At 40.6% G+C, this 15,797-nt stretch overlaps 1 protein-coding gene across 1 annotated transcript in view; it reads right to left on the minus strand.

Moving 5' to 3' along the window:
* Nucleotides 1-10,719, minus strand: part of myom3 (myomesin 3) — a 47,271-nt gene extending 36,552 nt beyond the window's left edge. The window contains exons 1-3 of the mRNA XM_068570142.1: nt 10,613-10,719; nt 6,083-6,187; nt 399-546 (exon numbers count right to left, since the gene is read on the minus strand). Of these exons, the coding sequence (XP_068426243.1) occupies nt 399-546; nt 6,083-6,187; nt 10,613-10,719 (360 nt within the window). The remainder of the gene's footprint in view (nt 1-398; nt 547-6,082; nt 6,188-10,612) is intronic.
* Nucleotides 10,720-15,797: the final 5,078 nt, after the last annotated feature.

Genomic DNA, 15,797 nt, shown 5'->3' on the forward strand with positions numbered 1-15,797 from the left:
TAATTACATACTCTTAACGGTAAGTTGCATTTTTTTCTGTTCGGATAGAACTCTTCCCACAAGGCTTTACTGTATTTCAGAAATTGAAATTAAGTTAATCAACGTTGTGGTTCTGTAGATCCTGTAGGAAACGTCACTTGACTTTGTTTTATTTATCATTTCCATGTCTGTTAATGGGCGCTGCTGGGCTCGGGGATAAAAAGGTTAAGCAAAGTCTCCATCACATGTTTACGCAGTTTTTCTTTCCAATAAAGCAATTAGTCTGCTATATGAAACCAGCTACTTTAATGTTGCATGGTTAAGACTATGATATAGTATAATAAATATACAGTATTGTGTTGACAAAGCTGTGTACTAGGCAGTTCTTTTCATTCCTCAGACCAAAACTAGACTTTCACCTGCTTGCGAATGGTCTTTGCGTCGACGTGTGTGCGCAAAGCATGCTGGTTCCTGATCACGTCCAGCTCCACCTTCTCAGCCTCGTTCCCAAACATAGTCCACTTGTCTCTGTGATACTCTTCAGCAAGTGTCTCCTTCAGGATTTCCCTGGTGGAGCACAGCACATATTCTTTTGGATAAATTCAGATGCAGAAAACATAGATTGTTGGCAACACAGCAACATATAAATGACCAATTCAGACATAATACCGATGAACAATTGTAAGTAGGTTATTATGCACATTTGATATTTTTTAGCTGCACAAAAATATTTTCCACCAGACGGGAAGTAATTTGCCTCATCTGAACATTTTGAATAGGTTGTTAAAGCAATTCAGACCTCCATCCTAGGAGGTGACAAGAGTAGAAACAGCAGTTCAGACAAAGGGAACTTGGTGTGAAATGACATGGATCAGCCTCTGAGAGAAACAAAACAGCAACTCCACTTTGATTTCTTTTTGCATGTAAACGTTTCTTTTTGTCCCAGTCCATTTGCACACAAATGCTAGTTTTATGATGTTTGTCAGTTTGCTGTTTGAAAGCCTCAGTGATGATATTGATGGTTTGCTGCTCCATTTAAACCTACGTGTCATTTCACATGAGCACCACTCTCGCTCACATTTAAAGTTTCTTTTTATTTTAGAAGTTGATCTTTTACGAGCCCTGCCACCACGGCTGATTCACATCACTGTGAAGAGATGTGTCGTTGTGGACAGTTCAAATAGTTGCTGTTGACGTCCTTCACTATGATGTTCATCAGGTTGGTTATCATGGAGATGGTGCGTGGTTGTGATATATTCACTCAGAAAACTATTATAGTATCGTTCTTCGTATGGGCAGCTAGGTGGCATAGTAAGTAAGACAACTGAGGTAACTGGGCACTGTGGTTCAAGGCTTGCTTTTGAGTTACGTCTCCATCGTATAGGGGCTGTTATGCAACGCAGTGAACCAGCGCTCTGGCGGCTGAACCTGCACTCTGAGCTCATTGTAAAGGCTGTCAAACCAAACCAGAAGGCTGTCTGGTAGTCCTTTGTATACACACATGTGAACGGTATGTTGTCGCTGTGAATACCACATAGTTTATATGGCTTTGCATAATCTTTTGTGTATTGTACGTGCAGCAGTTCATCCATATGCATGCATATTTATACACACTTTAACATGTACAATCAGGAATGTTGCCTCCTTTTTAAATGTAGCGTTTTATATACTCTTCGCTTATTGCCAGAGGGAGGGTGGGCGGGGGGTATCCTGAACCATATTTTGATTGACGGCCCCCAGGGCCTAATTATTCGAACACGTACTACACACGCATTTCCACAACAAACAGAGAGACAGAAGCACAAAGCTTAGCTTTGATGGCCACCCATGCATGAATGGCCCAACCAAGTGCTTGCAATAATTCAATGAAATGCCCAAACACCACGAATAAATATGCAAATAAATATGTGCATGCAAAGATGCATAGACAGACAACACGCACACTCGCTCCAAGGCGTTTGGAAAGATGGTTTTGACTTTTCGTCGTTTATTAAAGTCTGTGCCTGACAGTATTTCTAATCTCTGTGGGCTCTGAGATTTTAAGCCCAGAGGGGATGAACACTGCAGCGCACAAAGTCAGTGTGTATGAGAGGTCTTTTGGCTTAATTATTACTCCAAATGGGAATTACAATTTTGCTTATTGGTGCAAACAAAAGCAAACCCTTCCTGCCAAGGAAAACCAGGCGTTTATGAGTCAGCTGCATAATTTACATGTTACCCCTTACCACGAGGAGATGATAGGGGAGAAACTATTATGTGAGTCAAATGGAAATGTGCAATTGGAGCCACACTTGCCAACAACACACAAAGATTGAGCGCATTCATTTCCACAAAAATCAAAACAAATGTCATGCTTCAGCATCTTCCAACACTCGGGCCCTTCCAGAAATTGTCCACCAATCTCTGAACGCTTTCAACTTAATCCTTCTGTCCTTTCTATCTCATCCTTGGAGGAGTCAATCACTTCCAGCATTGCTAGTTTTCCAGCCTCCATCCTAAAATATCAATCCTCACCATCTTCATCTTAGCGCTTTTGAGGGGGGAAAAGATAGATGATGAGATGGAGGGTTGTGATGGTGGCTGGGGATCGGGCACCTAAAGAGATGCCAAGTTGGCAAGCCCACATCGCTGCAGCTGAGGCTCATCATTTTCAATGTGTTTTGTCTTTCAAGAGGGTGTGATAAGATTACACCCTCAATGACTCCCCCCCCCCCCCCCCCCCTTTCCACTCTCCCTCCTCGACAGCTCTATATTCTAGTATTACCCGTCTTCTCCTTTAATACTCATTGGGACTTTTGTCCGTCCATCTAATTAGCATTGGCAGCCAAGGCTTCCTTACATGACAGGGTTCTTATTATTAGTTGTTTTTTTATTTTTTAGCATTGATGAAGAAATCTACATACATGAGAGATGGCAAATTAGTTTTGACACAGCAAGTCCAATTTCATTTCTGGACGGATTAGTGAAGAGTAAAGAGTCTGCCACTAAACCTCTGAATGTGAAAGGGCTGTTGAGAGCACCAATGCAGATGGACTACGTGACTCAGAAAGAACAAGGTGCCCCTACAGAAGAAAAGGGGATTTAGGCAGGGCCGTTTCTAGGATCAAATAGAGGGGGGGCTTAGACCCAAAGTCAGATGCATGATTGTGCTTATAGCGCGCAGCAATTGTTTTTTGGGGCCCACTTGAAGCCGCAGATATCCATTATTTCAGTTCATAAATTAGTTCATTCAGAAAGGGTGTGATTTTGCTCTGTAGTTTTTCTTGCATTCAGTATATGAGAACTCATAGTAAAATTTGACAACACAAATAAAGAGAAATAATGTTCCTGATTGTACAGGAAAGACAGATGAACTATAGCTTTCATAGCCACTTGATTCCCAAATCCTAATTCATAAGGGAACCACACACAATGGATGAAGAAAGGCCCTGACAGTGTCAACTTTTGAGTTGTTTACTTGTTTTATTATAAGTAGAAGGCAATAGGATTTTGATCAACATATACATCTATTTTGTTGTCCATTTAATTTTACATATTGTGGTATTTTATGCTACTATCACTGAGATAAAGATAAACTACACTGTAAAAAAAATGGCTGTGAAATCCACAGTAATTTACTGTGTTTGTCAACAGTAACTTACTGTAAACTATTTTCCCAGTAAAATACTGTGTATTCACTCAAATATTACAGTAGTCCAAGCTTTACTGTCAAAATCACAGTAATAAATATTGTACTGTATAAAAACAAATATGCCTTTCAATGGAGAACAATATCCCTGGATTTAGGTAAATCCAAGCGTGTCTCAAGAGGTTACAATCCCTTCGCTTCCTATTCTCGGTAACCCAGACCTCCCTTTTCTGGGACCCATTTTTATATATGTGACATTCTCTTCATGGCAGCTGAGCGGTAATCTTGTCCTTGCAACATGATCATAAGACACTTGAAAAGTAAAAGCTCATCCAAAATCCTCTTAGATTCTGATTCACTAATGAATTAAAGATTTTCCGGCAGGAAATTAGCTCCAGCTTCCAACCATGTGCTTCTTCTCTTCTTCTTCTCAACTTCTCTTTCAACCCGTTGCCAAACATATCATTTATAGATCCTGGATTATCAAATTGTTTTTAGAGTTTGATGTTTGTGTGATTAAATTGATCGTCTACACAATTTTCTTTAAGGACTACATTCATTATTTAATTAGCCATCAATCAGCTAGTTATTGATTCATTATAATTTATATATTTATGAAATTAGTCTGTAAAATATCATGTATATGAAGTATTAAAAAACGCAAAACTACAGCCCAAAGTGATGACCTTAAATGACTTTTCTTTTATCTGATCAACAACCCCGAATCTAAAGATATTCAGTTGACTGGAACGAGCAGCAAATTGTCACATTAAAAAAACTAGGAGCATAAAATCTTGGCCATTTTTGCTTGAAGAATAATTTAACAATTAGTAGATTATCAAAATAGTTGGAGATTGATTATCTGTTCATCTATTAGGCTGACCAACTTTTCTCCAATAGGATGTGAGGCTCCTTCCTCTTCCCCATCAATTCAAAAAAACAAAGCTTCCCACTGTATGACTCAGTTATCGCGGCTTACTGACATCTGCGAGACAGCAAATGATGGGAGAAGTCCCCAGCTGGCCTTTTACGGACAGATTAATGTCAAGAACTTGCCCGGATATCCGACGTTTATCGAGACCCTTTGTTTGAATATGAGCTCATGTGCAGTCAATGGCTTGCAGGGCAAAGCACCAGTGAAACTTCACCCACTTCACTTTCTCACATAAAGTGAAGAGAGAGAGAGAGAACATGAGGCAGGATTTCATGACAAGCACATCACATCATTCAGGAAGGAAGTCTGCTGGAGAAATGTGGAGGCGTTCTTACAGTTTAAGCATGAGAGGAAGATACTTTTTATTGCATTATTATACACTTCTAGCAGGGATATAGAGCTTATACATTGTACTGATACTGATTATGTATGCACAGAAAGAAAAACAGCTGGGGGTTTCCAACACCTAGAGATGTGTTGTGTATTGAGTATTGAGTATTTTAATGAATCGGTATTGGGTAAAATAAAGCTGATCGTGTCTTTGTTTTTGTCACCTCATCCTGCGAGAACACTTCCGTTGCATTATAAATATTGGCTTGGGCCCAGTATCACCAGGTTCCCTACAGGATGCAACCAAAACATGTTTGTTGGGACAAACTTATTATCATCATGTATTAGTCTCGTTAAAGGAGCTGTATTTAAGCACTCTGAACATTTTATATAGCATTGAAGAAGGTTTTCGCTATGTAGTGGAGTAATGTCTACCTGAGAGTAAAGTCTCTCTCTCTCTCTCTCTCTCTCTCTCTCTCTCTCTCTCTCTCTCTCTCTCTCTCTCTCTCTCTCTCTCTCTCTCTTTCTTTCTTTCTCTCTCTCTCTCTCGTTCTTTCTTTTTCTCTCTCTCTCTCTCTTTCTTTTTCTCTCTCTCTCTCTGTTGTTGTCATAGCTTCTCCTTGCTTTGTGGACATAGCCGATATTAATGCTGTTGATAAGGTCGACCTGATAGACAGCCCCCATGGGGGAAGCGTAGCACCCACCCTACAGTCCCCCATCAGGTAAACACATCTCTGCACTTTTGTCCAGGTTCGTACTGTGAGCACCGTGAGCTATGAGCCGCTGTCCGCCATGTTGAAAAACCGTAGAGATGGAATTACATTTTTTTCCCAATCTGGGATCATGCACCTCTTAAAGGTGACCGATACTGTGAGACATTTGTCAACCCTCAGAGACTTTTCCATGCTGCTTACACTGTGGTATCTACCTCTTTAACGTCTCATCTTGTGCGACTCCAGTCCATTGTCGGCTATGCTTTTAAATCAGTGAGCAGGTCTGCTTCCTGGCAACATGTTCATGATTTATGCATCAAAGTGATGTGAAACAGACACCCGTGCATGATTATTAAACACTTGAACAATTTCTTAATTGATGCTCCGGTATATTTACACACTATAGTGGAGGCTTTTACACACATCAACTACCTCTCAAGTCTCATTGATAATCAACAAAAACATCCGCCGTGTAATTGGCCGGATCTTATATCTCACCATGTCCTGTGGCGGGGTAAGTTGTCCATGTTCAGGATCTCCTTGACGGACATCAGGTCAGCAGGGATGATGGGATAGAAATCAGAGTAGGACGCTTCTTCATCACTGTTACATTCAGAGACAGTTGGATAATGGAAAAATAAAGCAGAGCCTGATTAACACAATAGATCTTGCACATCATCAAATGACACAGGTAAAAGACAAAGAAAAAGAAGATACTTCCTTGTGTCATCCTTCACAGTTATTTATTCTGTTGATAGAAGGATTGAGTGTTCATATTAGCATGCCTATTCATTTTGTCATGGTTTACGGCACATTATCCAATCTCAAGTTCATCAGACCGTTATTCTCCTCTGCCACTAGAACGCAGCAGCGGTTCTCCTTTTCTCTGTCTGAACAACAGAGGTGGCCAAACTTCAGAGAGCTCCGGTTTACTGTCGGCAAACATTATATACACAAGGGTTCATTTAATCAAGCACTCCAGGGATTCTGTTTGAAACTGGAAACTCTTATCTAAATTATTCTTTTTGTGTCGTCTGCTCTCTTTTCGTTGTGAATAACGTAAACATTGACAAACCAAGATCAAACAGAGCAACATACACTGTCAAGAAATGAGAATACATGAAAGACGTAGCCCACTTTAAAGTACAATGTCAACATAGTGTTTCGCACTAATACCCTCGCCAGTCTGTGCCGCTCATGGTTAAGCCACAGATGATGGTTCATTGTGTGGCGCAGCAGATTTGTCACTGCTCAGAATACTGCTTTCCAAAAATATTACAATGTAATTCAAAGGTTCTGTGAATGTGTTGTAATTTCAACCATCTTGTCCTGACAAACAAGAGATGAGAGCGCTAAGAAGACGTCCGGTACAATGGCAGTGCTGGGTACAGACTCGTGTTACACAGCTGCTGGGCATAAACTGTGTGTCGTCTCTTCGGCTTATTTTTCTCCCAGAAGTGCAAAGCACAATGTTTTTTTTTTTAAACAATTTAAAGTATTGTATCGTATTGATCTACTAGCTGCTTCCCGTGGGCGGGATGGAAAGCAGAATCCAGCTGCCCAGCAGGGCAGCGTGTGACCTGTTTTCTGGGTAGTGGGAAATGTTGTGGCCACCATCAGCTGCTTCTGCTCCGCTTCGTTGTTCCTCTTTTACTCACTGGTGTACAAACACACACGTGCTATTGTCTACAGGGAGCTTATATAATCAGGAGGAACAGGAGCTGCTGATGTGCACACACAGGCAAATGATGACTATTGGGTGTTTATGAACCAAAGGGTTTTGGATGTGAGCCAACAGCTCGCTCACGGTACAATGGCACGTTTAACTGTTCATCTCACAATGTCTCCGTGTCAACTGGTGGTGGAGCTGGGTGTGTTCCAGTTGATGAACTGTAACACAAACTAAACATGATGAACTAAACACACGGAGCAGTCACTGGACTCGTACAGTAAAGTGGTTCTAAATCTAAAGCGCTGACAGCTGCTGTCTCGTTCCGTCGGGCCTTTAAATTAGTCTCTTCATCATAGTCACGCAGACACACACACATACAGACAACAGGCCCACGTGTGTAAGACAATACTAAAGCAAGAGCTTTCCATTTAGAGCACCAACAATACACTGAGCTGACCTTATCTATGTGCACCCCCATAAAGAGAAGAGGGGAATTTATTGTTGGCGACAAGGTCACTTGAGGCAATGAAAGGCATTTTTGTAACAAGAGAGGCATTCATTTCTGCTCTCCATTAATCCACAGATGACTGTTGCCCTCTTAACAAGAGTTATTGCAACCACTGTGAGAGGATATTTTAACTGTGCATGCTTTCCTTTCACGTGTTATTAATAGATCTGTATTTACAACATGCATTAAGGTCTAATGTTGAGGTAAAGTACCCTGCAGTACAACACAGCTCAATTGAAAAGAATAAATATAACAATAAAAATCTCAAAGTTGTCAGAGCAGTATATTAACCTATGTGTGTACTACTACACAACTTCCCAAATACTGTTGCTGTTAACCTGTAGCCTCAGGCATTAGCTTCAACCAGCCACCTTACAAATGCCAATGCAAATTTACGTGACTTCTCGTTTTCTTTTGTTTGTAACCTGGAAAATTTCCCCATTTCACATCATCCACAGGACAACTTCTGCTTTTGCTGTCTTATTTTTCTCTTTGTCTTTGTTTAGGTTCCCTTTGAGTGTTTCTGAGAGGCTTTGGCTGTTGAATAATGGAGTGCAGAGCCTACGGCTGGGCAGTATCACTCAAGTACAGCCCATAGATATACACACACAGGGACACAAACACTCACGGCATGGATATAAACAGGAACATGCACACACATGTGCACCCACGCAAACAAACATTTATGGGCTGATGCTGTTGCTGTGTGCAGAAGAATAGAAGTTCTGCATTTAGGTGTTTTATAAACAACAGGCTTCCTCAAAATATTAACTTAACTAGGAATACAAAAACAAAAAAAGAGGAAAAGCTCTGAGAGGCACTGGGTGATCTGGCCACTGTGTTCAATCTAACACGAAGATACATTTGAGTGTCCTCCCACGGAGGATGTTCTAGTTTAAATAGAGAGATGAACTTTGAAATGAGCTGTACTAAGCCTGATGGGATAATTGCTTTTTTTTTCCATCACCCCTAATGAGAATAAATTTGTCCATTTCTTTTTATTCTGCAATGGAGATTATAAACCCACAGGTTAGCCAAATTTGATAACTCATCGCAGCAGGGGAGCCTTTTTAAAATGAAGGCTCATTTGACTTGAGTCTATTGGGCTGGTTCAGAAGTGGTTCCTATTACACCTCACTGGCATCATCTGGGAGCACTGGTGTACTTGCTGCTTTATTTTAATTTTATTTCTTCTCCCTTTCATGTCTACCGTCACAGTGCAAATTGACAGGCCAGTATTGTGGAGTGTGTGCAGGTGTAGAAAGACACACAGATATTTTAGTGTCATGGAAAAAAAAGGCTTTTACATTCCTGATATTGTACTTAAGTAATAGTCCTGAATCACGTTACAGCTGGTGAAGTCAGTGGCTTGAACAGCAGCGAATGAGTCGACTTACCGACACATTTTGAGCTACAATGTGACATTACAAGAAACTCATCTGAAGGTTCATTTATTCGCTGTGCTGGAGCTGTCAATGATAGCACACAATCTGCATCAGCACCCTGATCCTCATTGAATTGTAGAAGTTCAAATTTCTCATTTGTTTTCCAACACTTTAAGAAAGTTTTGGTTTTATTTGCTTAAAAAAAATAAGGTTCAAAGTTTATTCTTCACCTTAAAATGGTTTTGTCAACTGTTCTCTCCATATCGTGAATTACCGCTGAGCATCATATCTCAGACGTCACCCAGTTCATGTATCGCAGAAAAGTAAGGTAATGCCGCTGCCTGTTTCTTTTTTTAATCTGTCAAGCCACTGTCTTACCCCTTATTTTGAGAGCTGTTGTGACTTTCCAATGTTTTCACTATTGCAGTCCCGTTTGCTGCTGTTCATATTTGTCTTTCAAGCTGCGCTGGTTGACTGGAACACCTCCCATTTACTGGAATAGACACTTCGGTTGATATCTGTGGTACAGTAACGCTACTATCCACAAAGTCACTGAACTGCAACTGCACACAAAGTTGTTTTCATGCATTCAATTGCTAGATCTACTTACTACTGTGTGCGTATCTTTACTCCTGAAACACGCTGAAAACTCTGCATAATAAAATGTCAGATTAAGTGCAGATAAACATTGAAATATAACATTATTGTTGGGAAACACTGTGTCGAAGTGTGAGCTTGAGGTGTTAATGTGTTGTGCTTGCAGCTATACCAGCAGTGGCAGTTTATTCGTGGCATGTATTTGTAATAAATACTCATAACAAAAAAGAATATGCTGTAATCAATCAGGTCAACTTTGAGCAACATAATACTAATCAAATGTACTTTCTTAAATAGTTATAAAAATATGCATAGGTGGTAAAAATAGTCGAGCCAACGTCCTTCCCACACAATTTACCTTTACAGCAGCCATTGTTTGTCCAAACTGTAGTTTTAATTGTAAGCCCAGAGTTTTAATTTTGTATTTTTTTATGAAGTTTATACATGGTGTTGCTTAAAAGATATTGTATATTTCCATTATCGTTAACACAAGTGAGCACTTTTCAGCACTTTCACCACAGTTTGCACAGTTAGCACCGTTAGCTAGAAGCAGCATGTTGAGAGCCCTGGAGAGGCAGTCAAAATGCTTCTGATCTCGTAGTATGTACGTTTGAAACTAACTTCACCTCAAGCAGCTGCAACGGTGAAATTCTGCTGATTCATTGATACATCACTATTGAACATCTGATAATGCCGTAATAAAATATTAGCTGGGGAGAAATAATTACTTTTATTCTTTAAATAAATGTAATACTTCTGTATCCCTTTGTTTAAATGCAAAGTATTTTTTGTGGTATCTGTGCTTTCACTGAAGTAAATGATCTGAAAACCTCTTCCATACTGAAGTCAGGGGAGCATGTTCGCACCTAGAAGTGAAAGTCCTCTTCTTGATCTGGGACGACAGCTGCATGCTGTGAGACATCTGGGACGACTGCTCCTCCTGCTCTCGCTGCATCACCATCCTGGTTTCCATGGTAACCAACTGGCACCTGTGGAGAGAGGGGAGGCTATAAGTGAGGATGCAGGCGGATGAGCGTCAATGGGAGTCAGTTAGACACTAAAGGTGCAGTAGCCAAGTTAAGGCTGCAAGTTTCATGAGTACAGATGAGTTTCCAAATGAATGGCCACTTTACAAATTTAATCACTTTAGCCTTGGCAAGAGACAACTCTCTTTATTGTGCTTTGTATTCCTACTTCATAGTTAAATTTCTAGTAATTTGCTAAGTTGAGGTGGTAGAATAATGACTTGTGAATCAATCTGCAGTCTGATGAGATGTACAGTTGAGCTCAATGGGTGGGCTAAGTGTATGTAAAATATTAACTGTGCTATTTATCTCTTGAATAGTTTAAAAGTCTTTGTATATCCTAAAGTGTCTTGGGACTAGCAACCTAAAGACCCGGCAGAACATAGTGTTAATAACATTATGTGTATGAATTAATATTTGCTGAAAGTATCCTGGGTCATGCAGTGAACTTATGTCACCCTTCTGACTTCTTTTTTCTAAAGAGCACAACACAGAAAACTGGTGCCTGAAATTCAATGCAAAAAAATATTGTTTTTTATTATTGTTTATTTTGCAATATATCTCAACTGATTGTTTATAAGTTGGCCCTTAAATGTCAGAAAATAATGAAAAGAGCAGCCTAAGGTGATGTCTTGATTTGTCCGAGCCCCCAGTCCAACACTCAAAGAAGTTCAGTTTACTTTTAAAGAAGACCACAAAAAAGAGTAAATATTATGTTTTTGACATCAGTAATATTTTGGCTGAAGTACACGGCGTATATTTTTTAATCAATTGACTTATCAAGTCATAACGTACTATACTTTTATGTAAACAGATATATTTTATGCACAGAGCTAATTTGTTTTCAGATAAACAAATGTAAAAATTGCCTTTGTTGCAGCTGTTTTGAAATGAAATATGTTCATGTCATATTTAGTTTTCTTATTGGAGTCCGGTGTGGTATTAGGTAGGCGTGTTTTAGTCCTGCGTTACATGAATCACCTCTTTGTGGGCCGCTGAGCCACTAATAATTCATCACCTGAGGTCCGCCATGCTGCTGCCCTTACCTTGCCCATCATTAATCACGTAGCTGCTCTGGAGAAGTGAATGCAGAGCGCACCCAACAAACAAAATCAGATTGTGTCTGAGTGATAGCGTCATTCACCCGCTCCCAGTTGCAACCCCCGTGTTAGTGCCATAAACAAGCGTAATGTGTTATTTCTTCTCATCTCCCTCAATTACATCATGAAAAACCGCAGCGAGCTAGCAAACAAGGCTAATAGACTTCTGTTGATTCCCATGTTGCTTTTCTTTTGGGTTTCACTGTCGTGCAAAGCTGTCGTTTGTTTGAACAGTGTTAATGGAAGGTCGACCTCTGGCACATTAAAATTGATCAGTCTCCGTGGGTAGGCCTGGATCCGGGGCCCCTGGAGGGAGAAAAAGCGGACCGAGAAGCAGTGCTCTTTTCTACACGCAGTGCAGTTTTCAGGCTCGGGAGTGAACAGGAAGCTCAGTTTCCAGGTCTCTTATAATAGAAAAAATAATAAAATAAAACTGTATCAACAGCTGAACAAGAGAATGAATTATTTAATATTTTACTTGTTGACGAGGAAGGCACTGTCTGAACACGACAGGAACTTGCTGTTTGCCTTTCCCGGGAAAGTAAATAACAATTACATCCATGAGACCATCAAGGGACGAGACCAATAAGAAGTTAAACCAACTGGAGAAGCAAGCAAAGACTCAAGAGGAACAACCAGAGATCCTTTGTGACAATACAAAGAAAGAAGAAGAATTAACTGCATCATACAGATGTGAGGTACAGTGTGTGCATTTTACTCAGTGTTGTGGTTTTATGATTCCTTGGTTTTATCACACTAATGTGTCAGTAACCCGTCTTAACTGATGAAAGGCAAAAAAAAAGCTGTATATAGATGAAGACTGAGGAAAGGAAATCCCACTCACGCTTTCTTTAAAGAAGCAGGTGAAGTCCTCTGAGTGTCAAAGATCTGTAGGACGGATATATCCCACTTCCCTTTCTGTCTGCCTGTCTGTCTCTCTCCTTGAAGATCTTGTGTAGTCTTGCTGTCTCACCTCTTAGTATTCACTGTCTCCCTCACTGCCTCCTGTCACTATGCCTCTCTTGATGAAGCGATGGGGGTGACCCTGCACACAAAGTGTCCTTCAGTGCCAAGAATGTGGACAACATAATGCCCTCTCATTCTTAAGTTGGTAAATATAGACCAATGACACCTCCCCTACACACACACACACAAACACACACACACACACACACACGAAACCACCACAGACCCAGTCTGATCGATTTACAGACAGCTCTGAGGGCACAATAGCTCCCTCTGCAATTAGAGCCTGGACCAAATGACCTGAGCAGCTGAAAGTAACAGCTGGAAGGACCTCAGGAGAACAACGGGCTGCTGCAGGATTACGAATTACTCCCTCATAAATATCAGTAAAAGAAATGCATATAATGTATGTTTTTCAGCCCTCTCAGGCAAAACTAAAGGCTGGGAAATGCCAAGTGGGACGAGAGAGGAGACGGACTGGCAAGAGGGAGCCAGGGAAGACAAAGGAGGAGAGATGTGGAAACAAAGAGAAAGGAACAGATCAACTGTTTAGTAGGAGTTGAGTCTAAGGGAGGAACTCAGGCCATTTGATTTCTCCTTAATTAAAATCTGAGACCTCCCACCTGATTCTGCTGTTATACTCCATCTTTCGTTGTACTTTTAGTTCTTTTGTTTACTTAAATCCTTTCACTCTTTCACTTCTTCTTCTTCTTCTTCTTCTTCTTCTTCTTCTTCTTCTTCTTCTTCTTCTTCTTCTTCTTCCTGTATTGTTCCTACATATCATATAAGGCCATTTGTTTTGAAGTAAAAACACATTATAGATGTACTAATACTCTGGATTGCAGTATGTTGATGGCACTGGTGGTCAGACACTTTAAATTGTCGACAGATATTCCCAGAGAATAAATCACTCTGAACTTCCTGATCCCCTGACTTCACATGTCGTCCCATCACCGGCTCAACATTTTAATGTATCCAGTATTTTCTGACCAAACCATTGACATTTACATCAGCCTCATCTCTTTTAATCAGTTTCCAGTAACGAATGCAAGCACGCAAGGTAAAAGACTAAAGTATCCCATTATATGTTACACTACTGCTTCGCTATTCAGGCAAGGTAATGCTCAGTGTATCGGTATCATTAGTTCTCCTTCACTTTGTTCTTGGCTCTCGTTTACTTTCACCGTGATCTTTGATTAGTTCCTGGAACTTGTCCACGGTTCTGTCTCATTAAACACTCTGTCTGGCAGAGTTCACAAGGGTTTATTAGAGCCGCGTGTGTTTGGATTGGATGATACCAAGTGTCTCTGAAAAGTTTTCTATGATTCGCTCTGGTAACAAGAACTTAAAGAAAGCCCATGACTGTTTTTGTTTGTGAGTGATTGAGTGAGTGAGTGTGTGTCTGCGTGTGTGTGTGTGTGTTCGACAAATAAATTGAAGGAATTATTTTTATTTATAAATGCAGTACTCTATAACATGTTCCATATCGGCAGAGTGAGCTGGAGCCTTTGCCTTCTTCCAGCTTAATAATATCCTTCTGCGTGCTGGAAGGGTTACAAATGTTATCATGTTATGTTGAAAGCTGGTGAGCACACGCTCCGGTCCTTTGACACCAAAGACAGACATTAGAATTATATGTGTTGTCATGGTTGTACGGTTTAATGTGTGTGTGTGTGTGTGTGTGTGTGTGTGTGTGTGTGTGTGTGTGTGTGTGTGTGTGTGTGTGTGTGTGTGTGTGTGTGCTAACTAAAAGCACACAGGGGCTTTGAGGAAAAGAAGGCATCACTCAAGGCTACAGTTTGTATGTTAGGGTGGGGAGTTATTTATAAGCCTCTAGCGGCTACACCTGCCCCTGGAATATCAGCACACAATACAGGCTGCGTTTGCCAGGCCTTCTCTTCTCTTCATACGTCAGCAGTGACTGTCAGCCTAAGAATAACTACAGGGTAAGGTTATCAAGATACCGGGATTTAGTACCACAAAAGATACTCTGGACCTCTTTTGATACCACGGCAAAAAGAGTAAAAAAAAAAAAAAGTCTAAGGAACACAGAACAGGATCATCTTTGTCTTTTTTTGGAGACTAACAACCCACACGGTGATGGCACCTTCTTCCATTGGTGAAGAACACCCGGAGCAAAATGGAGTTGAGTTTTCATTAAAAGTGTGTTAACTGCATGACAGATTAATGAGAGGACACACGGCTGAATGTGACAGCACCGAAGAAAGCTATTTTTAAAAACGCAGTCCGGAGCAGTGCTTTCTCTACATCCAACACACTGAGAGAGGGCGGGGGCTACATTACATCACTTCAAGAAAACTTCACAGAGGACAATGAGGGAAAAACAGCACCAGCATGTCAGCACGTTACTTGTGTAATATTTTTTATTTAATCTGTCTCTACTCTGCCCCGTTGTGTGTGTGTGTGTGTGTCTGTGTGGCAGCTTCACCTTCATTCGGTGAAATGCAGAACAGAGGATAATAATGATGTGTGAAATCTTGACAGCGGGGTTAACGTTTGTTCTGGACGTGCCGTGTCTAACTGTAATTTGCTTCTTGAAGTGTCGGTGACGGGTCCCTCACTGGGTGTTGTGACATCCACTCTCACATTGTGTCTCTGCCTCCAGTCACATGGTGTGTTTCTTTGCTGGATTGAAAGACGTAATAGTCAAAGGATCAAGACCAGTTCATTTTCTTCCTGGCTGTTTATATCTTTGGACCATGGGTTGAAAATCAGATTCTAAATATTCTTTTATATGTATTTATAGCTTTGATTTAGCTTCCAAGTCCGCCACCAACATCTCATGTCTTCTATTTCTTACAGTGCTTATTGTAGAAAGTACGGGCATTGCAGTGTTGTATTAAAAGTGCAGATTTTTTTAACCACTTTTACTAAGATGTTTCTGAAGAACCGCCATGCTAAGAAACCAAACCTGCGCAGCCTCTGTCTGCTTAGTGGGT

This window comes from Clinocottus analis, unplaced genomic scaffold (genome assembly GCF_023055335.1).
Source record: "Clinocottus analis isolate CAN_PGR_092001 unplaced genomic scaffold, fCliAna1.0.p SCAF_9, whole genome shotgun sequence".
Taxonomy (NCBI): Eukaryota; Metazoa; Chordata; class Actinopteri; order Perciformes; family Cottidae; genus Clinocottus; species Clinocottus analis.